Consider the following 24,517-nt stretch of genomic DNA (forward strand, 5'->3'; position numbering starts at 1 on the left):
GAAACGTGAGTAAATTAGTAAGAGTCGAATGTGTATCAAAAATACTAACTAAATACAATCTCGCAAAAATACAAAACTTCGCAAAAGTGTGATTGGTAAAATGCCAGACCATTTCAATAAAGGACAAGTCGAAAACAAACTATCAAATTTTTTTATTTCCTAAAAAAACACATTTTTTATAATGATATTGGATTGAAAAATATATATAGCTTCTTTCTATGAATGGTGCACAGGCTGTAATATTGTATAGGGTGGCTATCCGAAAGTCTGAGACCCCACATTGAAAACACTGTTATTATTAAGAAGGAATTCCGATAACAGAACGAGGATATAAAGGAACTTTGAATTCATCAAAATAAAGCGACTGTGCATTCCAGGCCTTATTTACGTTACTGATGGACGCCAGAGAATACCCTGGTGTAGGCTAACGAGGTTACAAGGAATAAAGAAAATGCACTGACCATCCTATCTAACTGAAGAACAACAAACGTTGAATGCAGTAAGTGCAATGGACTCTCCCTAGTTCGACCTCGAACGGGGAATTGTATTTGTTCGAATTACAGAGAGATTCGAATCATAGAAAGTATTTTAAGAGGGTTTCTCCTTGGCGAGGACTGGAAATAAGTTCGGATGATAGAAAGATTCGAATGATTGAAGTTCGAATAAGCGGGAGTTTACTGTAGTACTAATTCTCTTTACTCGTTTTGGTAAATTCATAATTTATGCGCCATTGCAATGTCTTCTGGCATTACATCACGGACTTAACAGCTGATTGGTCGTATATGACGTCAAAGCCAGCCAATGCGTAACTTGCAACCAATCATTTGTTTGGTCGGTGGAAGATATTGCATATTAAAAATTAAACTTTTCTCGCAATCCTCTCAAAATGAATGAGCTTTTGTCATAAGTGTTTTGAGAAAACATGTGACTAAAATTTGTAAAGTTGCGTCGAAATTATCATCCTATATCGAAATCTATCTCAAGAAGGATATTAATCAAATCTCTCTGTTATTCGAATAAAGCATAAGTATCCCGTTAGGTTTCGAATTAGATCTAGCCGACTGTACAAAAAAATCTAATCAATCAATCTATATCTTCTGTTTCCATGACGATATCTTCTCCCTCGGTGATAGCCTCACTCCCAGGCCCGGTAAACAGAGATTCCATGAGGTTACCTATGACAAGAAAATGAAGAAGTTTTACTGTTTATTTTAATTAACACTTGACAAAATTTCCAATGTTAGATCTTAAACATTTGAGACACTATTCCTGATATTAGCTCTACAATCAAGGTCAATATGCTAAGAGTTTTGGATATTCTAACGATACTCAGAATTTAAATTTCGGGCGAGAATGGCAATTTCAGAGCTACCACTTTATTTCATTGGATATTTCGATTTTAGAGGGGTTTAGTGAACTCCAAGCTATTCTCAGCCTTATTGGGAAGTTCAAAAACTTTTTAATCGCCAGATCCTAAGCTTTTACGATTTTGGTACCAATCCCTTGAAATACTTGACTCATTTACGCATGTTAGATCCAGTCCCCTTCAAAAGAGATCGGTAAAGATGTATTAACTTACCAATCATACCATCCATACCGGAACGTTGTGGTGGCGGTAGTCCGAAAAATAACTGTCCAATCTTGTCCAAATACTGTCCGAAAAAATATTAAATAAACATCAAGAAAACAAGAAAAATGTTAAACATTGTACGGAATGTTTCTAAAACTTAGACATATTTTCGGCCCGCTCTTTTGCGTTCGAGCTATTCTTTGCCACGGAAAGTCATGTGACATCTTTTTCAACCAATAAGATTTAATAATTCCGAGGGTAAAACAAACACTATGGTTTAACTCACTTAAAGATTATGTTTAGTGAAAACACATAATTAATCTTTAGTAAGTGTTCTGTTGTACCCCAGTTCTGACGTCATGCCGTGGCGAAGAATTGAGACTTCACTAACTGTGTACTGCACAATTAATTTTTTTCATTTAAAAAAAATCTTTATAAATAAACGATCTTAAATTTGTATGAAACAAATCATCGATCAATCGATGGCTGTATACCACGTGACACGTGTAAAATCCGGTTAACCGGCTCTTATTGTGTATCTCAATATAATCTAGCATGAGAGACGACTAATTCAGACATAGCAGGAAATCAGCAAAAAGGGACAAATATACAAACAATATTATCTCGTTACGATTATTATATTATAACACCAATAACTATATGACTGATTTTATTTAGGTTGCGCGCTATTATCCTTCCGCGGAGTGTCATTTTGAATAGCCCTCACTTCGTTCGTACTATTTCAAAGTATTTCAAAATGAAACTCGAGGAATTAATCCCTAATCTCCCTCTGAGCCTGAACCTTTCATGTCTTTAAAAACACATTGCTTACCTGGTTTGCAAAAAGACACTTTTGAACACGAATGGTTCAGTTTTCAAAATTTTTAGAAACACCGAATGTCCTGTTTAATCAATCCGACTGTTAAAAAAAATCCCGACTGGCAAAATTTCCCGATTTTTTCCCGATTTTCTAACCCGATTAACCCGATTCTTATCTTATTGTTTCCGACAGGACAATGCAAGAGCTTCAAAATCGTCTTGAAAAACACCTTGAACACCAGAGAAAACACTGAATGGTTCAGAAACTTGCCGGTGTTTCAGGTAAATGCATTTTGGGAGTTGATTTATGGAAATCCCAGGAACACAGGAAATGCTGAAAACACACCACCTCGAGAGGTAAGGTGTTTCTGGGAAATGATTTTTGCCAAAAACACCCCCAAAAAGCATGAAAGGTTTAGAAAAAATGTTTCAGACAAAGTGTTTTCAGGGTTTTCGGGACTTTTTTGACATGAAAGGTTCAGGCTCTATGGCATATCATTACTATTACTAATACTGTATTACACGGATAATCAACGACTCTAATTTTGTCTAATTTAAAATAAAGCCATAATTTGAATTGTTGTACCTAAAATTTTTCTAAAGAATAAAAGGGTTCACTCACAGCGCTGTAGGTCGGGTCACGGTGTATCGATGGTTGATATTTTTCGCATAGTAAACTGAATTGCTCGATATTCCCTCTGAAAAGATACAAAATGAAAATGGACGACATTAAAAAACAGTGGAAAAAAAGAACACCAATCCAGTGAAGTAAATAGAAATCAGTGATCAACACATAAAACTATAGTGGAAAATATAAGAACAGAGCACCAATCCAGTAAAGTAAAAAGAAATCAGTGATCAACACATAAAACTATAGTGGAAAATATAAGAACAGAGCACCAATCCAGTAAAGTAAAAAGAAATCAGTGATCAACACAAAAACTAATAGTGGAAATATAAGAACAGAGCACCAACCCAGTGAAGTAAATAGAAATCAGTGATCAACACATAAAACTATAGTGGAAAATATAAGAACAGAGCACCAACCCAGTGAAGTAAATAGAAATCAGTGATCGACACATAAAACTATAGTGGAAAATATAAGAACAGAGCACCAATCCAGTAAAGTAAATAGAAATCAGTGATCGACACATAAAACTATAGTGGAAAATATAAGAACAGAGCACCAAACCAGTGAAGTAAATAGAAATCAGTGAACAACAAATAAAACTATAGTGGAAAATATAAGAACAGAGCACCAATCCAGTAAAGTAAAAAGAAATCAGTGATCAACACATAAAACTATAGTGGAAAATATAAGAACAGAGCACCAATCCAGTAAAGTAAAAAGAAATCAGTGATCAACACATAAAACTATAGTGGAAAATATAAGAACAGAGCACCAACCCAGTGAAGTAAATAGAAATCAGTGATCAACACATAAAACTATAGTGGAAAATATAAGAACAGAGCACCAACCCAGTGAAGTAAATAGAAATCAGTGATCGACACATAAAACTATAGTGGAAAATATAAGAACAGAGCACCAATCCAGTAAAGTAAATAGAAATCAGTGATCGACACATAAAACTATAGTGGAAAATATAAGAACAGAGCACCAAACCAGTGGAATAAATAGAAATCAGTGATCGACACATAAAACTACTATAGTGGAAATATAAGAACAGAGCACCAAACCAGTGAAGTAAATAGAAATCAGTGATCGACACATAAAACTATAGTGGAAAATATAAGAACAGAGCACCAAACCAGTGAAGTAAATAGAAATCAGTGATCGACACATAAAACTATAGTGGAAAATATAAGAACAGAGCACCAAACCAGTGAAGTAAATAGAAATCAGTGATCGACACATAAAACTATAGTGGAAAATATAAGAACAGAGCACCAACCCAGTGAAGTAAAAAGAAATCAGTGATCGACACATAAAACCATAGTGGAAAATATAAGAACATAGCACCAACCCAGTGAAGTAAATAGAAATCAGTGATCAACACATAAAACTATAGTGGAAAATATAAGAACAGAGCACCAATCCAGTAAAGTAAATAGAAATCAGTGAACAACAAATAAAACTATAGTGGAAAATATAAGAACAGAGCACCAACCCAGTGAAGTAAAAAGAAATCAGTGATCGACACATAAAACCATAGTGGAAAATATAAGAACAGAGCACCAATCCAGTAAAGTAAATAGAAATCAGTGAACAACAAATAAAACTATAGTGGAAAATATAAGAACAGAGCACCAACCCAGTGAAGTAAATAGAAATCAGTGAACAACACATAAAACTATAGTGGAAAATATAAGAACAGAGCACCAACCCAGTGAAGTAAATAGAAATCAGTGATCAACACATAAAACTATAGTGGAAAATATAAGAACAGAGCACCAACCCAGTGAAGTAAATATAAATCAGTGAACAACACATAAAACTATAGTGGAAAATATAAGAACAGAGCACCAATCCAGTAAAGTAAATAGAAATCAGTGAACAACACATAAAACTATAGTGGAAAATATAAGAACAGAGCACCAACCCAGTAAAGTAAAAAGAAATCAGTGATCGACACATAAAACTATAGTGGAAAATATAAGAACATAGCACCAAACCAGTGAAGTAAATAGAAATCAGTGATCACACACAAAACTATATGGAAATATAAGAACAGAGCACCAACCCAGTGAGTAAATAGAAATCAGTGAACACACATAAAACTATAGTGGAAAATATAAGAACAGAGCACCAATCCAGTAAAGTAAATAGAAATCAGTGAACAACACATAAAACTATAGTGGAAAATATAAGAACATAGCACCAACCCAGTGAAGTAAATAGAAATCAGTGAACAACAAATAAAACTATAGTGGAAAATATAAGAACAGAGCACCGATCCAGTGAAGTAAATAAAAATCAGTGACCAATATATAAAACTATAGTGGAAAATATAAGAATAGAACACCGATCCAGTGAAGTAAATAAAAATCAGTGATCAACACATAATAGGAAACACATCAAAAGGTATAATTGCTATATACTTTTCAACAGCCAACAGTAAAAAAGCGATAAAGTTAAGCAGAGGCTGGTTGAATGGATGGCTTTGACGTTTGATCCCAGGATGCTTTGCAGTGTAATTGGAAAATGTGGCGTTTGCTATCAAGATCTTTCGCAAGCATAAAAACCTGAAAAAGAAAATGATATCAGTGAAATCAGTCACAAATACAATTCGCATGAGCTTTCTTTGAGAAAGATCAACTGATAAAGTGCTTCGAAATGACAATTTCAAATAGGTTGACAGAAAGTCCCATATAGGCGATTTGGAACAACCCGTAGTTTTGACCCGTGAAATCGAGAACGGTAAAAGTCGTCCTCCGTCAGTCACTTTAATGGGATAAAATTTCGCGGGGATTAAATTTCGCGGATTTCTCGAAAATCCGCGAAATTAAGTCCCAATGGAAATTTGGAAGGGCCCCATCCACGAAATTAAGTACCCGGGGAAATTGAAATCTTTCTTCGATCCGCGAAAATTTCAAATTTCTATCGTCAGTTTTTCGTCCCGCAAATCAGAATACTCAAACCCCGCTTTGAAGAAAATCTCTGCGTTATTTTTCGAATTTTCACAAAATATAATATCAAAATTTTGAGAGAAGTTCTGTTTGCTACTCCGATTTTGTAAAATTTGGAGTCACCTTAGAAAAATTAGATTTAATCCTGATCCGCGAAATTACACGAAAAATCAGGGAACTCCTCATCTGCGAAATTAATTCCCCGCGAAATTTTATCCCATTAAAGTAGACAAATCAGAAGAAAACCGTCTCCATCGCAGTAAAAACACAGATACATAAAGTCTACTACTTACTGTAATACAGCTTGAGTTACGAAAAGGTCGATTTCACCAGGGAATCCAACCACAACATGATATTCAATGAGAAAGGACGCGCACAAGCTACCATTTGTGGTGTGGATGATATGTTGTCGCGCGCTCGAATAGTTCTTCTCTAAAGATGAATTCATGATTTATGCACCACTGCAATGTCTTCCGCGGACCCAACAGCTGATTGGTTGTAAATGACGTATTGACTGTTTTTACGTCAATTACAACCAATCAGCTGTTGGGTCCGTGGAAGACATTGCAATAGTGCGTATCATGAATAGAAGAGAAAGAATTACATAACTGCCCAACATGGCCAACTGCCTAACATGCTAGCTGCACTGGCTCAACTTTTGTATTTTTCAAATCATTCAAAGCCCCTTTGTAAATTTTAGCAATTTTATAAGATTATAAGGAGCAAGTGTGTTAGTGTGCAGATTTTGCCTCCAGTCTTCCCCGAAATTTTAGCCTCGTTTTGGCTCATCCCCAGGCTACAAAAATCAAAATATCAAAATGAATAAGTCCTATATTCAGCCAAACTCAACTATTTTTGAAGTCTCAAAACTGCCGTAAAGTATTTAGGACATATACAAACAGACATTCTCAGATTCTAGTTCAACTGAAAGTTCAGAACAAAAAATATAAAGGTTTTCAAGGTTTTGGGACTGATTTATACCAACCTTCCCAGTATTTCTGTGCGACTGCTTCATGTAAACGAACATGACCGTGTTTGTGATCTTTCGTGGTCCAACTGGAAAATAGAAACGAAAAATATATAGACCTTTCCATAAATTACGTCACGAACATCACTTGCCTCGTTTTGAAATTATTGCCATTGTGATTAACTCCCAGCGGATTTTATTAAAACTACCTTCTATTCATAAAAAATCAATTAATGTCTCAAGGGAAATTGTTTGAATACGAGGCAAGTGATGTTCGTGAGGTAATTTATGGAAAGGTCTATCATTGATTTTATGAGTATTTTCAATTGGATAAAGAATAACTTAGTGTGTGGTGAAAATCAAGCAAAAAGGGTTGGTGCGTTCACACGATCAAAATGTATGAACAAACAGTTAGTTTTCTAGGTGAGTGACGTCACATAGAGTGACTAACTGCATTCAGCAATTTATTTTTAGATCATGAAACCTAAAAAACTAGCTAAATTTAGTGATAGTTTAAAGCACCGTTTGTCGAGACTACTTTGAAAACCACAGGTCCGATATCTCATTGCCGTGTAACAACTACCGACGTCATCGGGAAAGTGACGTCAAAATTGAATGATTTCGTCAACCCTTCTGTAGAGACTACTAAGACCTTGACGAGGATTGTAACCAATCAACTCCCTCGGTTCTTATAGTCCAGGCCCTACCACGGGCGATTTTTACTTTTATAAAAAATCTAGACGTGTGTCGATCCATAGTGCGGAAAGAGGTCTGATCCCACCCCGGTCTGTTTACTAGACGCCATGGCCCTTTTGTCTACTTATTATAACGTCTATTCCATTTTTGCGACTTCTTCATTTGATTTTAAGACGTCACTTTTAACTCGAATGACAAAATCGAATGACAAAACACTTGATGAAAAGATTCTTTTTTCCCCAAATGACAAACTCCCCAAAGCAATGGATAAACAATGCCAGTTTTTGCTTACTCTGTACCAGAGTTCATATCACGTTTATCGCTTCATAGTACACTCTGTGCGCATTGTTTGTTTGATAAAATATTCCCGTACGGAGACCTCTGCGATGAAGTATAATTTGTAAATAGCAACACTTCTCTGATCGTCTCCCCTCTCTCACCAGCAATCCTTTGCAGCGGTTGGCTTGAAAAATCTCAGATGAGAAAAGACAATGACAACAGGCCCTCTACGGCAACGAATTTTGAAATTAGCCGTAGATATTAGTGAGGTTAAGTATACCGGGATAATCACGACGACGGACGAAAAATGTAATAGGCTAGTGGAAATACGAAATTTGATTGGTTGAAACTCACTAGCCTGTTAAATTTTCGTTCGTCGTCGTGATTTTACCAATTTACTTAACCTCACTATTGGATCTGTGGACAGAGTTTTTGTTGAACTACTCTTTATGGTCGGTTTCTTTTAGAGAATTTCTTATGCTTCTCTAGTAACTTTCTGGTGCTAAATCATCGATAAGGAAGCTTTCATAATAACAATAAAGCTATACGCTTCTCCGCAGAGGCAACAAACTGTGACACGGGATAGCGCCCAACCGTAACAAACCGTATTATTGCGGTTCTTTTCCTGCGAAGAAGAGTCTGGTACATGTTACGGTTCTCAATCAGTCAAGAACACCATCAAATTGTTTAGCCTACCATAGGCTGTTTAGCCTATCATAGGGTATAATTAGACTATTTTTTATAGTATAATAAGCCGAAAATCGACAAAATATCGATTGCTGACGGAATATCAATAGTCACGTCTATTTTTCACTTTCGTTTCATTGCCTAAAGCCAAAGGAACTTTTTCATCTAATCTGATATAACATTGAACTTTGAGAACAGAAATATGAGAATATGTTTTTTCATTGGCTAACTAACCAATTATAGGCTACTTTTCCGATAATGAAGTGCCGCCATTTTGGATGTTTATGTTTATGCAAATTCTGCTGACTTGACAAAAAAGCCCGATTTTCTGACTTCTACGCACGCACAGGTATGCGCAGTAGCAAAAAGTGGAATATATCCTCAACAAAAGCTGACACAAAGTCAAAATTTAGCATAATAATTTCTCTGGCAATGGGAAACCATATATTCTGTAAAGAAGACGCGACTATTGATATTCCGTCAGCAATCGACAATTTTGTCAATTTTCAGCTATTTATCGATCGATCGATCTAAAATCAGCCACATGGGCCATGGCCCCACTACTTTTTTGCAGACAATGCCATATAAAAACTTATGTACATTAGAGCAACTTTTAACAGACCAAATCAAACCATAAACACTATTATTCTCCCCAATTAGATAACGTTTTAAGGTGTTTTGAGGGTGTAAAAACTTTCTTTGTCGCCCCCCCCTAACTCAAAATGGCTCGCCGGGGCCGATGGAGCCATCAGTCATTTCTCATTATCTCGCAAAAAAGGGGTAAAATCTCCCTAGAGAAACAATAGAGCATTGTTTTATACTATAGTTTATACGAATTGATTAGAGAAACATCTAAACATCTACAGAAAACAAAAACCTAATAAATGCTAAACCACAAAACATATGTAGAAAACATAACAGACAAATGGATTGTCTTCAAAATCACAAATGTCACTTCCAAGCGAAGGAGTGAGAGATAGAGAAAAACATAATGTACACATAAAACGTTATATGAAACTTGATATCCCAAATCCATACTGTATCATATATGAGAAAAGGCATTTTTTAATAACCCTGCCTGAACACTTTAAACAAATCAAAATTATCACAGTTGAACTGACCTTCCTTGGTAGAGAGTTTAACAGGAGAATAAATTCTTAATTTGAAATGAAAGATGTAAAAACAATTCTTAAACACGTTTTTTATAAGAACAGAAGGCTTTGATGGAAGATCCTTTTAAGGCTTTTTGGACTCAAGATCACCCGATTTCTTAAGAAAATGAACAAAAGTACTAACAAAAGTGTGAAAATAGGAACATGTCAAAAACATTTTTAGGGCTAAAACTTAAAATGTATACCGCCATTATAGGCCGACCCGTCGACCCGTCGACCCGACCCCACTTTTGTTCTCAGTTTTTGTTAGACCTATCCGTGATTAGGATAAAGAAATATGTTGAAAAATTGAAAGAAACTTTGCCATGGAAGTTCTCTTTTGTAACGTTTTAGTATCTTTTCAACGTTTATTATACTTTAGAGTAATATGGCAAAGGCAGTTGACTTTTCTGTCGGGAAAGTAGTATTCGGGAAAGCATGCCGCAACTAGAAAAGCACAAAATATTCAGCATGGTACCAGATAAAATATAATGCAATAAACGGATTGAAGTATGTATTAGAGTGTAGGCGTTCATTAAACACTTTTTATAAGCATCATGTTGTCCCATGTTGAGTCACTTACAAAGGTGAAGATTGTGCATTGAGCTGACGTCAGCTCTTTATTTTCATGACAGCAAGTGCATAAATTGTCAAATGACGTCATTTCACGGACGAGGGTTTTCTTGCTATTCAACTCACTCGAGCTCGAACTTCTATTATTCGAATCTTTCTATAATTCGAACAAATATATTGGTCCCCTCAGCTGGAAAGTGGTTTAAAATACTCTCTGTAATTCGAAAAACACATTTGGTTCAATGAAGATCGAATTAGAGAGAGTCAATAGTCAGTTAAGGAGCAAGAAAAGGTTGCAGATTTTTGATAGACCACAACATCGTGCAGCAGTTGCGATACCAGATCTGGAGACGAGATATTTTTGGCAATTCTTTATACAGAAAACGAGCAACTAAGTAGATAAATATAGCTTAACTTCAAACGCTGGTAACCGATTCATTTTCAGAGCATTTCTATCATCATTTAAAAATATTCATCTTTTTATATATACATCTCTTGTACATTTGAACAAGTGCAGAAGCACGAAACTTTAAGTTATGTACTGAATTATTGAAAGGAACTTTTAAATTTTACTTGCTGGCTCTGGTATCTTGTTTGTTTATCATCGAGCACTATTCAACATGATTTCATGACAATGAGTTATAGATATTCTTATAAAAACACATATGGTAGCGTAATCTGTAATGCATACACAAGTATTTCATTTACTTCCACGACATCATTCTTCGCGTTGAAGCACGCTCGTCTCTACAAACTACTTTCTCTTTTAATCTCAACAAAAAGTTCTCTTTCAAAAAAAAATCGATTTCTCACAGTTTCCCTCGACTAAACACCATTACATCATCAGCTTTAAAATGTACTTAAAAGAGGATACATATTTCCCAAAACCACTTTGAGTCTAGAATCAAACAAATCGGTTGCTTAGAGCAAGTATTATATTACTAGGTCACAGTGTGGATCTAAACCACACTGAAACGACCGCCTTCCATCACGCATCTTATCTGATATTCCGATGGCGTATTGGCGGCCGCCCACGCTAAAGCTCTGAAGGAGCGGGCCAATATACCATCGGAGACCTATAGTAGTCATCCTTTGAAGTACCGCATCACAGTCGTGTCTAGCCGTCCTTACGCTTTTTGCTTGACTATCGGTTGCACCCGACTGAATTTAGCATGAAAATCTCTGCTGCCTGAGAAGGCTTGAGAAATATTCAAACCTTCGATTGTTGGCTGTTTTTGGTTTATTTTGGTGGATTTATTGAAACTTGACAGTTTCATTACTTTTTCAGTATCATATTTAGTACCTAGTGTAATTTCTTAGTAAGTGCACCAAGTTAAAAATGCTTGACATTGATTATTATCTTTTGTTATTTATTTGTTTTTGGTGGTTGACTGGTTATATTTTCAAAGGCCAAATCAAAGAAAGCATATCAGGTATGTTTTATTTACTTTTACCAATCATTTTTATGCTGAAATTTTAAATTGCTGCATTCCAATTTAGACCTTTAGTTAGAGCCTGTTGACCGCCCTCCATCATGCAGAGCAGCGGACCGCCCCCAACCCCAACCCACATCAACAAACTTGTTGATCATATCATGACCTGTGTGTTGTTTATTTGGAAAAGCCAGAATCCTCCTTCATCAATAACAAAGACTAACAAAGTTGGAGGGAGGTTCCCATATATTGTATTAGTATCTTGGGGACAAAGCTTTTATTTTTTGGTAAAAAAGACAACCATCTTTGCCTGTTTCGCCAAACTCTATTTTTAGAGGCTGACATGCATATTTCAGGTAGTGAAAGATCTAGTGCAGGTGTAATTTTCATTTGGTGTGTTAAGGCAAGCTTAGTGATTCTGCAAATAGCAAAAAGTTCACATATTGCTGTATAAATTGGACTAGATTGAGGGAAATTTGGCTCATGGCCACTCTCTTTTAATTGTTTGGTTCGTGACATTGCTTGTTTACTTTTTTAGGCAGTGAAAGATCTTGAATAGGTGAAATTGTCATTCGATGTGAGGAGACAAACTAGTAGCAGCAAAGAATTCGCATTTTATTGCTATAAATTGAACTGTAATTGGGTTTGGGTTTAGAGCCACTCTCAATAAATTTTTAATTCGCGTCCTGCTTTGTTTACATTTTTCAGTTCGGAGCACTATGTAGAAATCGCACGGGAAATTTTTTTTGCATGTGTACTCTTAGTGCGGGGCAGTAGTAACTTTTTACCGTCCCCAGACTCTTTCTAAATTTTACGAACGCGGTCAGGAGAAATTCCGTAATGCAAAGGTTCCAGATGTTAAAATATACCCGACCTTCAGAGCAAAGCGTGTCGTAGCATATTTCCACATCTGGTACCAGATAATCACGCATCACGCTCGCAAAAGAGCGCGCGCACATTATTAACGCCTACATGTCATCTCCAGTACATTTTAGATTATTCATTGAAAGCAGATTACAATAAAGTCATTTTTCATGTCTCGATTATTCAATTCCGAATAAAAGACATTCAGCGAAAAAAAAGAAAAACACCTGGGTAATCTAGTTAAAAAAACCGAAAGTAAATGGTAGACAAAGTAATGAGCCAAGGCAAAACGAGATTAGCGTACCACTATGAAAGAAACCGCCACCGGCGGTCGAAAACAACTTGACACAACCACACACAGAAAAATTCCGTGTACTTCCAGGGGCGAACACTGTCTGAATTCTCATTTAAGGAGAAAATTTCCTTTCATAGGGATAGGCTAATTCTCTACTGTATTTTAGCCATCAAAGGTAACCTTTGTTGACAACATGTTGATTGAATCTCAAGAAAATCTAACAAAAAAAACTTTCCAGAAAAAGACAAATTATGGAGGAGGTAAAACATTCCCGGAATCTTTCCACTGTTTTCTCTGGCCATACCGCGTCTATGTGGACAACAGTCTGCGGCCTATCGAACTGAAGTTATTATTTTACATAGCCAGCGTCCTGGCTGATCAAAAGTGGCGATAGGAAAGGCGATGGGAAAAATTTGGCTATCATACGGAAAGGGACTTTCGCATACCTTAAAGCAGACTCGATGAAATCAGCTCGACTTGGTGAGCCCTCTGTGCTTTTCTTGATAATTTCCAAAATTTTTCCTGTAAATAAAAGCAATGGAGTAGTAATGAATTCTTCATTTAAAATATTTCATTCAAAACTTTTGACGAGAGAGTGTTGTGATATTTCCAGTCTTAACTCGCCTTTAAATATCCATCCAACTAGTTAAAAATTGAAAGGCTAAAATATACTTTAACCAATACATGTCTTACCTAACAAAGACAACCAACCCTTCTCATGGACCCGTTAGGATTTATTTCAGCCAGTAGGGGTAAAAAAAAACGGACAGAAAACTCGATGGGGATACTCCCTTGTTTTGAATGGATGGGGATTTGAGTTCCATTCATTTCGAGCCAGAAAATTCAGTGGGGGTAGAAAGAATAGCACAATATTTAGCAGTGAGGTTTTGCTTATCTGATTATTTTCAGTGGGGACAAAAATTAGAGTATATCTTCAACAATTTTTCCAGTGGGAAGGGGTCTTAGTGGGTCTGTGAAAAGAGGGTTTACAAATGATTTCAAAATCAATGCTTTTCTTGTTCTCTAATCAATATCTCAAAGATAATACACCTACCTATACCAGTTTCTATATCATGGTCTATAGATTGATAAAGTTCGATCAATAATTTCCCTAGTTCGTATGCGCTCTCATTCTAAACAAGATGATAATGAAAATTGGAATATACAGTCTTACATAGCCATTTGCATTGTTGGAGAACCAATACCGTAAATCCTCGAATAAGCGCCCCGCTTGAATAAGCGCCCTGCTCGAATAAGCGCCCCCCCTTTTAGTTAAAATAATATTATAAGCGCCCCGCTCGAATAAGCGCCCCCTTTGAATAAGCGCCCGCTCCAGGGAAGGGCGCTTATTCGAATATTGTTATTGATTGAATAAGATATTGAGTAGATACTCGTGTCTTAAAAAGAAAGAAAACGATTAAGAATAAAATGATAGAAATTGTCAATTGGATTTTTCCAATTTTTCTTTTATTCATCCTTTTTTGAAAAATCAACCCTTTGAAACAGTTAAGTTTAAGCAGATTCCGAATTTGTTGATATACGAATTTCTGCAATAAAAAATAAGCGCCCCGCTCGAACAAGCGCCCCGCTTGAATAAGCGCCCCCCTTAGAGCCTGAAAAATTAGGCGCTTATTCGAGGATTTACGGTAGGGTCCTTTTTTCAATAACCCTCAACCTCAACATCAGCCATAATACTGTTTCTTGTCGTTGTAAGTAAACTCTCTTCTTTAAAGATCATTGAAATCAGTTCATTTGGAGGATAGTAGCCATTGATATCTTATATAAAAAACTAGATAGAAGTTCTCCAACTTTATTTGAAACAACATAATTCGCCATCTTGGATGAAGTGACGTCACAATTTTGCTAGCACAATCCTCGAAATTTTGAAGTCCCCCCTTCTTGAGAACCTTTACAAACGCCTATCCCCAAGGAGTTTGGACAAGAATAGCTAACAAATATATGTGAAATATTTTTAGAGAGAGAAAGCGAAATAATAAACTTCTTTCTTCTTTTCTCAGACTGCTCTAACAGAAAACTTCCTTTCATGAAGACCAAATTTCATAACAGTGCTTGAAAATAATCTACAATATATGTGAAGAAATTCATAGAATTTCTGTCCAACTATTTTCTTTCAGGAGATTTGGGTGGCAGAGCAGCATATGCATTTTGTCCTTATTAGGACTCGTCAGCACTGCATACTGCACCCTGACTAGGCAGATCGAATTGCCTAGCATCTCACGCAATAAAATATGTAAGCCCCCCTTCTTAAAACTATCCCCCTTTTTTATGAAAATTTCTGACCCCCCTTCTTCTTCAGGGGGGGGGTCCGAACCATGGCATGGACCAGGGATTTAGGTACCCCCTAAGAAAATAGGTACCCCTGAAACAACAGACGTTAGTAGGTACCCCCAGTGATTTGTACCCCCTGTGACTTGAGTATATGTCAAGAAATGAAAAAATTGTATATTTTTATAATTAACCTTTTTTTAGCCGTTTTTTAGCTGAAATTTACCCCAAATTTTTTTTCCAAAAATCGAGCTCCGTCACATTCGAGGGTTTATAGTTATGCATCTTTGTGCAAAAAATCAAAAAGAATAAAAGAACCAATCTCGAGAAAAGCTAATACCTAAGTAAGCCCTCATGAGGAAAAAAAACATCTATCTCATAAAAAAAATTGAGTAATTTGAGTAAGAACATTAATGTATGCTTATTAATAGTGATTTTTATAGATAAACATGCGTTTTTTGAGCCAACTACAATTTTTTTGCAAAAATCTGCTTGAACCGTATTTTACCTATGATGGTAACTTACTTTCCTGCAAAAAATCAGAAAAAATTAATGATCTAATTTTTCACAAAGTCCAAAAAACCCATTTTTTAGCCGTTTTTTGGCCCAAATTTGCCAAAATTTTTTTTTTGAAAATCGGGCTCCGTCACATTCGAGGGTTTATAGTTATGCATCTTTGTTCAAAAAATCGTAAAGAATGAAAGAGCCAATCTCGAGAAAAGCTAATACATAAGTAATTGATAATGTGCTTATAAAAAAATATCGAATTTGGCCAGTTTTTCTATAAAAACACGCCAAGCAACCAAAATTTCATGTCTAAACACACATATTCTTTAAAAGTAGGCCCTCCTGAGCAAAAAAAAACATTTATCTCATAAAAAAATTGAGTAATTTGACTAAGAACATTGATGTATGCTTATTAATAGTGATTCTTATAGATAAACATGCGTTTTTTGAGCCAACAAAATTTTTTTGCAAAATTCCGCTTAAGCCATCTTTTACCTACTTTCATGCAAAAAATCAGAAAAAAAAAACCCATTTTTTAGCCGTTTTTTGGCCCAAATTTGCCCAAAAAAATTTCTTTTGAAAATCGGGCTCCGTCACATTCGAGGGTTTATAGTTATGCATCTTTGTGCAAAAAATCAGAAAAAACTAACGAACCAATCATGAGGAAAGCTAATAACGAACGAACAGACGAACAAAAACGAATTTATAGGACCTCCGCCGGGGTAGGTCCAAAAAGAATAATGATAGTTAGATAAAAGCAAGATATAAAATATAGTTCCCCAGCCCCCAGACCTACTGTATAAAAGTTAGGTACCCCCAGAGATCATAGGTACCCCCTGAAATTAAAAAAAAATCAAGCCCCTAGCCTTTTTTCAGGAAGATTTTGGTTGCGGGCTGGGGGGGGGGTTCATTCCATGCGAACTATGTTATCTAGTGTTATGTAAGATATATGATGGTAGCAAGCCCTCCTCAAGGTTCATGATAAGGAGGTGAAATACAGAAAGGTATGAACTAACCTGGTCATGCTGTAGAAATGTGATAATGCTTTCGTATAGAACGTTCTCTGCATCTTCGTTTTTCTTTTGTGATTTGTACCTGAACGTAAAATAATAATGTTTTTTTAACTATTACATAAAAAGGAAAAAGCTGTAACCTTTGATAGAATTAGAAATTAGAAAATTTGTGGTAAAGATATTTGTGATTGAATAGTTTAGATTGATTTTCGAGGTAAAGCTTTTTCAGTTGTTTTTGGCCTTAATTAAATTTGCCCAGAAGATATTAAATTACATATCAATATTAGTTGATAAAAGTGTATTTTTGTGAAACAAAGTTTATATTGAAAGCTGAAACGAGAACAATTAGGATATATCAATTAAAATAGGTTGGGAGGTTGTTTTTTTTAATAGAGATTGATTTAAACTTTTAATAAAAGGTACGAAAGTGTTCGAAAAGGACACGCGAACACACGTATGTTTGTAATGATAGGGTGTAAACTGGATTTTGAGTTTTTGGATTTAATAAAGAGGACAATTTATCCTACTAGAAGACTTCTGGCTCAAATTTTACATCCCTAGTCCAAAATCCAGTGTTCGCCCCAGGGGTAGCTGATTTGCGGTAGTGACATAAAAATGGAAAAAGCCTATTTTTTAACCTTTTTTGACTCTGAAAGTGTTTTTGTTGAAACTTTTTTATTTTTTACCAAAAACTGTGCAAAATAATAGTATAGGGTTAAATAAAGCCTAGAATGGCCATCCAGACTTTTACAGAACTCAAAATTTACGAAAAATAGGTCAAAAAGCTCTCAAAAATGCCTTTCTGGGTAGGAAAAGTGACTTTTTGTCTTGTCACTTTTTTTTCGTTTGATTAGATGTCATGAGATTTTGGGTTCATATTAAGTACCCTAAGAAGTTTGGGAAAATCAAAGCATAGCCCCTCTTTCAATTTCAAAATGATACTATCTTTTTTTTAAATTATTTCAAAGTTTTTGACAAAAATGAAGCCACTTATTTCCCATCCAAAACGTGTGACCATGTAGTCTTCGCACACACAGCTAGATTAAAACCCATCACCAGATATTATGAAAATATCCTGCTTAAAAAACAAAGAAAAGGCCAGATTAAATCCGTCAGTTCTAAATGTCGCGCGAATCTTGTTCTCTTGCTTTACATGGCTTCACACCCCCCTGCTCGCAGGGGGGGGGGGGTTAAAAGGTCTCAGGGCAACTGGTACCTACAAATAGTCTTTGGCCAGGGGCCACCTACTGAGCTAGGGGGGACCTAGTAGTAGCTATTTTTAAAACTGCTGTATTTAATTACACTTGACAAAAAAGAAAGTTTTTCTAAAAGTATATCTACGATTTCAATTTTTAGCTTTTTTCGATTTTTGAACTTTTAGGGGCCACCTAGAATATTTTTCCAATAGGAGGCCACCTAAATCCTAGGGGGCACCTAAATTCTTAGGGGGGACCTAGGACCTGCTTATAAGCCATGCTTTAGAAACAAAAGTTACAACCCCTTAACTCATGAGCGCTCACCTCTAGATGTCTTCCCGGACTGTCTTTTAGCCATTCCGATTTCTGCTTTTTATAGGCAGATAAATCATGTAAAACCACAATCACGAAAAGACACTGCCCAAAACACTTTCTTTAAAATTCAGAGATATTTTGAATAATCGAGGCAACATTGAAAATACAAAAACACCCAAGCATAATAAGGGGAGCCATCCAAACTCAAATTTGGCTCGGAAAAGTCTTTATTGAGTCAAAATTGGACAGAAAAGGCTTTTTGGGGCTGTTTGGCTTGGGGTGTCAACCTCAAAAAACGCTTCAATAACAATTCGAATCCAATTCCATAGTTTTTCTGTCTTAAGGACCATCTCAAATCAATGTCGCCTAAAAAAAAAAGGTTGAAATTTTGAGGGGTGGAAGAAAGGGTTAGCTATTTGAGGTTAACACTTATTGAAATCAACACTGAGCTAGAAATGCTATTCATAAGAGGTTCAACTTCGAAGCTTAGTTGGTGCAACCTAAGAATCTAAAGAAAATTCATTTATTAACAGATATTAACCTCATTTTTTCTACCTTACCTTGTTCCTCAACCATTGAATAATGGATCCCACTATTTTTATCACACAATTTTCCCTTTCTATGTAGGTTATCTGAAAGCTTAAAATTAACCCCTTTCTCAGGTACTTGTGTCTCTCAAATTTGATATACCACACCAGTTAACCTCACTTTTTATACCAAAATATAATTTTCATGTTTAGTTGTTTTTAATAATAGGCTACTGTTTGTCTGAAATCCAAAATTAGACTGAAATATCATTGTCAACCTCACAAACTGGATGTTTTTCTGAAAAATCCTCAAATTTTACACCCTACTTGAAATATTAACCTCGTTTTCCCCGCCTTACTTTGTTGCCCAATCATTAAATAGTAAAACCTAATCATTTATTTTGCTTTAACCTCATATTTTATACCAGTTTTAGCCTATCTTTAAAGGACCATTAGCTTAACCTCAGAGCCAGTTAACCTCATATTCTTAACCCTACTTTGACAAATAATATCTCTTTAAATTCAACACTTAACCTCTATGAATGATAAGGAAAAAGCCCAATTTAAATCTGCAAAAACGCCGATTTCCGGCATATTCTGGCATTTTCGGCCGGAAGAAAGATTTTCTCAAAAAATCGAACTCTGTCATGTTTTGAGCATTGCGAATACACATCTTTCTGCAAAAAATCAGAAAAAACTAAGGATGAAAATTTGAGAAAATGTCAAAAAACCGGTTTTCCGGCATATTTCCGGCATTTTCGGCCGGAAAAAATGTTTTTCTGAAATCGGGCTCCGTCACATTTTAGGTATTGTCATTTTGCATCAGTGTGCAAAATTTCATAAAAAAATATAAATTACAGCTCGAGAAATTCAAGAAATACTGTATTTCCGGCGAATATAGGTTGTTCCGACGATCTCTTAATAGTTCCGGCTTCAAAAATCAATTTTATTGAAAATTGAAACATGCTTGATGGTGGGCATTGCTATTAATAATGTTTTTGAATGAAAAAACAACCAATTATAAGGAAAAAGTCTAATGAGAATTCAGAAAAAAGGTGATTTCTGGCATATTTCCAACATTTTCGGCAACATTTTTTCTCAAAAATCGAACCTGCGGCCATGTTTTCGGCATTGTTAATACGCATCTTTAAGCAAAAAATCAGAAAAAACTAATGATGAAATCTTGAGAAAATGTCAAAAAACCGGTTTTTCCGGCATATTTCCGGCATTTTCGGCCGGAAATTATTTTTTTTGAAAATCGAGCTCCGTCACATTTTGGGTTGTCTGTACACAAACCCAATATCTACGGCTAATTTCAAAATTCATTGCCGTAGAGGGTCTGTTGTCATTGTCTTTTCTGGTTTGAGATTTCTCAAACCAACCGCCGCGATGGTGTGCTGTTGGAGTTTGGCGAGAAATCGGAGGCGATAAGACAAAATGGCCGTCAGAGTTGTCAGAAACTATAGAAGTTTGACGATAAAAAGTGTTTTCATAACAAAACTCTTTATTTTTTTATAATTGGAATAAAAGAGAGCTCTAGATGAAGACATTCTATTGCAAAATAACTCTTTTTGCACAAATTTTGTTAATTGTCAGAATCGTTTACTCAGTGGAAATACGCAACTTTCTAAAGTTTTGTTTTTTTTCGGTTGTGCTTCATTTTAAAAATAACGAAGATGAAAAGTTACCATCAATCCCGCGAGTATTAAAAAAGTATTCCGACTAGTCTATGAAAAGTGCGCTCACGCGGCGAATAGAATATCTCGCAAATTAATATATGCATAAAACTGACGAAATCCTTTCTTTTTTATGCTTAGGTGACGTCACCATCGATCCTGACTTGACAATGGAGAACCAAATTTGGCAATGCATAATTATTACGAGCGGCCGAGAAAGTTTGTGTGACGCAGAAATCGCACGATAAACGAAGACCTAGAAAAACGCCCACTGAAAATTGAAACTACGAATTTATTGAATATTTCACTGATGAAGTATCAAACTTTTTGTTTTTTGTAGTTATTATAAATTCATAATTTTTAGATACTATTTTTTGAAAGTCAAAGGACAATTAAAGTGAACTTAAGCTGATTGGGTGGATATTGGGCGGACGGGCGTTTTGCACGTTCCGAGATCGGAAATTAAACGAGAGTAAAAAACGGGGGCGTCTTAGTAATATTAATTTTTTTTTTTTTCGCGAATGAAAAATGAATTTTAGATTTTTGAATTAAGGATATAATATATAATATAATTTATTTAATTTCTTTATATATTATTTGATTGTCAATGCCAAATGATATTTCTTTATTTTGCGAATAATCTGCTGTGTTGCTTCGCCACTTACCCCCCGGATTGTTTTAGTAGACACTTCGGTCACGTAAATAAAAACACGTGTATATGTTGAACCCGACTGTGGACTGACCGAAATCGCAATTTACATAAATTATTGTGGAAGTGAACGCTTTAGGCGAATGTTTGGGAAATCAAAAAGACCACTTTTGTGAGAATGTTGAATTTTGTTTATATGGCGGTTTGTGACGGACTGTTAAATAGATGATTGAGTATTTGACTGATGGTTATGATTTTTTCACAGAACATAGTAAAAACTATTTAGGAACTTAAGACCTTTTTACAGAATTTCAAAAAATCTGTTAGTTCTGGAGATATATTGAAAAGTTTAGACATGGGTAGTTCGCGTTTGTGTTTCGCGTTCCCAAACCAAACGCACGTGACCACCCTGAAAATTTTTTGCCTCCTATCCGGATCGTTAAGTAATCCATCGATCACATATCGATCCGTCATCGAGCCGTTCCAATGATCGATCCTATATCGAGCGCGGACGTCTGGATTAAAATAAAACACCCTGAAAATACCAGTATGGATTCCACAAAATCTTGCGCCGAAGATATTTTTCCGTACAGCAAGCCTCACGCCAAGCAAAATTTCTTTTGTACCAACATTCAATTTTTCAATAAGGGTGCAAGATGGGAAGAGGCGCATGCGCCAACATAATTAATAAATTGACGCAAGCGTAAGCAAGCAAAAGCAAATTTAGCCAAATGAAAGCTAAAAATCAATGGATTATGGAGTCATGTACGCCGAGCTGGAATTATTACTTTACGCTAACTGAAAATCAAAAAATCTTTGTAAGTACCCTTACGCCAATGTGCCAAAAACATTTCAGTTGTACGCCAAAGATCTTCGACGTTAGTTCCAGACGGTGTCAATCGAACGAATCGAACGCCGAATCAATTGAACGCAATCGAACACGATCGAACAATTGCGATTCGATTGTCGAACGCAATCGAATCGCAATCGAATATTACCCAGAATTTGCCGTTCGATTGCTTTGATTACGTTCGATTGTATTCGATTATGTTCGATTGCGTTCGATTGATTCCATTGTATTCTATTTTATTCATTCTAGTACGGTTACTTACGCACTTGGCCGTCCACGCTAAAAAGAGCTTTAAAGGAGTGATCAAATTTGATTAAATCGCAATCAAACTTATCGAAAATAATCATAATCGAAGATCAATCGAAGGTAATTTACAATCAGTCGAACCAATTAAACATAGGTTGACTATCAATCGAACCAATCGAACGTTACTTTGAACGCAATCGAACACAATCGAATATTACCCAAGAATCGGCCGTTCGATTGAGATTCGATTGCGTTCGGCAATCGAATCGCAATCATTCGATCGCGTTCGATTGGTTCGATTGCGATTTCCGTTCGAAGTTGTTCGATTGACACCGTCTGGTTTGGTTAGTTACACAAAATCCATACTGGTGAAAATACTAAGATTAAACCAGACCCCCGCGCTCGATAGGATCGATCATCGGAACGGCTCGATGACGGATCGATATGTGATCGATGGATTACTTATCGATCCGGATAGGAGATCGATAGAGGATCGATACTCAAGATTTTTTAAGCTTATGATTAGTTATCGATCTATCATCGATCTATCATCGATCTTTTATCGATCTTATCGACCCTATCGACTCTTTCTAAAAATCGAGCTCTAATATTAATCGATTCTTTCTCGCTATATCGATTACCTATCGACACCTATCGACACCATCGACCAGTGGTTATAGTTGTTTAAATTAAAAACTGCAATTATTGCTCTTTTCGGAAATTATTGCCGAAAAACGGTAATTTTTTAAACGATGAAATGCTGAATCAGCAAAATGTGTTGTCCTTTTAAGGGCAAAGATGTCAGAGGTGTTTGAAAATTGTAAAATTGCATCGAGAAAAAGGTTTTTCGGGTTTTTAAAAGTGATTTTTTCAATTTTTCGTTGCTCAAAACATGAAAGTTCTAAAATAATATGTTAAAAGATCCTGCATCGATGCCGAAACACAGCCAGAAAGAGATAACAAAACCCCCGTTGTAAATTTGTTTACATATGACTCGATTTTGCTATCTGCATTTCCAACAAAAACCAGTTGAAAACAAAACTAAACGAGGCACAGTGGGCCTACTTATCGTGAGGGTATCAAATACCACGTGTTCAATAATAAAATCAACTTTTATTTCCAAAAACGGCAATAATTGCCGAAAACGGCAATTTTCATTTATTTACTTTTTTTACTTTTCTGCTGATTCAGCATTTCATCGTTGAAAAAATTGCCGTTTTCGGCAATAATTTCCGTAAAGAGCAATAATTGCAGTTTTTATCTTAAACACCCGACTGATTACCTATCGACACCTATCAATTACCTATCGACACCTATCGATTACCTATCGACACCTCTATCGATCCAATCAAAATATCGACCGTTTTTTATATTGATTAATCGATCCATATCGATCTAATGGCGTCAAACCGGATTTACTTATCGGTACTTATCTGGCACCCCGATGTAGAAATTTTCTTTCGACACGCTAAAAAAGCTCTGGGAAAAGGTCGCGGAAAGTTTCAACATCTGCTGGAAGGTTTAGATTACGGAATTTCGCCTGAGCCCTAGCTCCGAACTTAAAAAAGCGGTGGGGGCCGGCTTAAAAATGGCCGATATGGTACTCTCGGGTATTTATAATCGATGCATAATCGATTTATAATCGATGACGAATCGATGACAAATCGATTAACGATCGATGACGAATCGATTAACGATCGATGACGAATCGATTTACGATCAATGACGAATCGATTAACAATCGATGACGAATCGATTAACGATCGTTGACGAATCGATACATACTCGATTGAAATACTAGCTCGATAATGGATCAACGAAGGATCGATACTCAAGACTTTTTAATGGCTGAATCTTCCATCGATCTCCTATCCGGATCGATAAGTAATCCATCGATCACATATCGATCCGTCATCGAGCCGTTCCGATGATCGATCCTATCGAGCGCGGGGGTCTGGATTAAAGAATCTCAGATCACAACTAGATCTGGACAACAATATTACCTGTGAAAAAGTGTTTTGATCATGTGACTTGCTTCGTAAAAGTTACCACCATCTACTTTGGCTTTAAACTTATGGTGAATCCTGTCTAACCTCGATTTAGAATTTGAAGTGCTCGTAGTTGTGGACGCCATCTTTCGCTTTCCCATTTGATTTTGTTTTTTTCCGGAATTTAGGTGGGTGGTGTTGTTTATGGGTGTTTAGAAGGGCAAATATCACGCCTATTCCTCCAATTCAATAAATTATGAATTTATAACCATACCAAAAACTTTCATATCAAATACCCTTTTTTGAAAAAGCATTTTTTTAATATTTTTCTCTGGAAAAAGA

At 35.9% G+C, this 24,517-nt stretch overlaps 1 protein-coding gene across 1 annotated transcript; it reads right to left on the minus strand.

Moving 5' to 3' along the window:
• Positions 1–137: 137 nt before the first annotated feature.
• On the minus strand, positions 138–24,371 carry LOC136820775 (Golgi to ER traffic protein 4 homolog). Its single transcript, XM_067077006.1, has 10 exons — positions 24,191–24,371; positions 16,732–16,810; positions 13,977–14,055; positions 13,369–13,444; positions 6,963–7,033; positions 6,271–6,409; positions 5,450–5,593; positions 3,012–3,087; positions 1,580–1,652; positions 138–1,175 (listed from the first exon to the last, which is right to left on the minus strand). The coding sequence occupies exons 1-10, from the start codon at positions 24,334–24,336 to the stop codon at positions 1,084–1,086; spliced, it is 975 nt and encodes a 324-aa protein (XP_066933107.1). The 5' UTR covers positions 24,337–24,371; the 3' UTR covers positions 138–1,083.
• Positions 24,372–24,517: the final 146 nt, after the last annotated feature.

This window comes from Clytia hemisphaerica, unplaced genomic scaffold (genome assembly GCF_902728285.1).
Source record: "Clytia hemisphaerica strain Z4C2 unplaced genomic scaffold, Clytia hemisphaerica genome assembly, whole genome shotgun sequence".
Classification (NCBI taxonomy): domain Eukaryota; kingdom Metazoa; phylum Cnidaria; class Hydrozoa; order Leptothecata; family Clytiidae; genus Clytia; species Clytia hemisphaerica.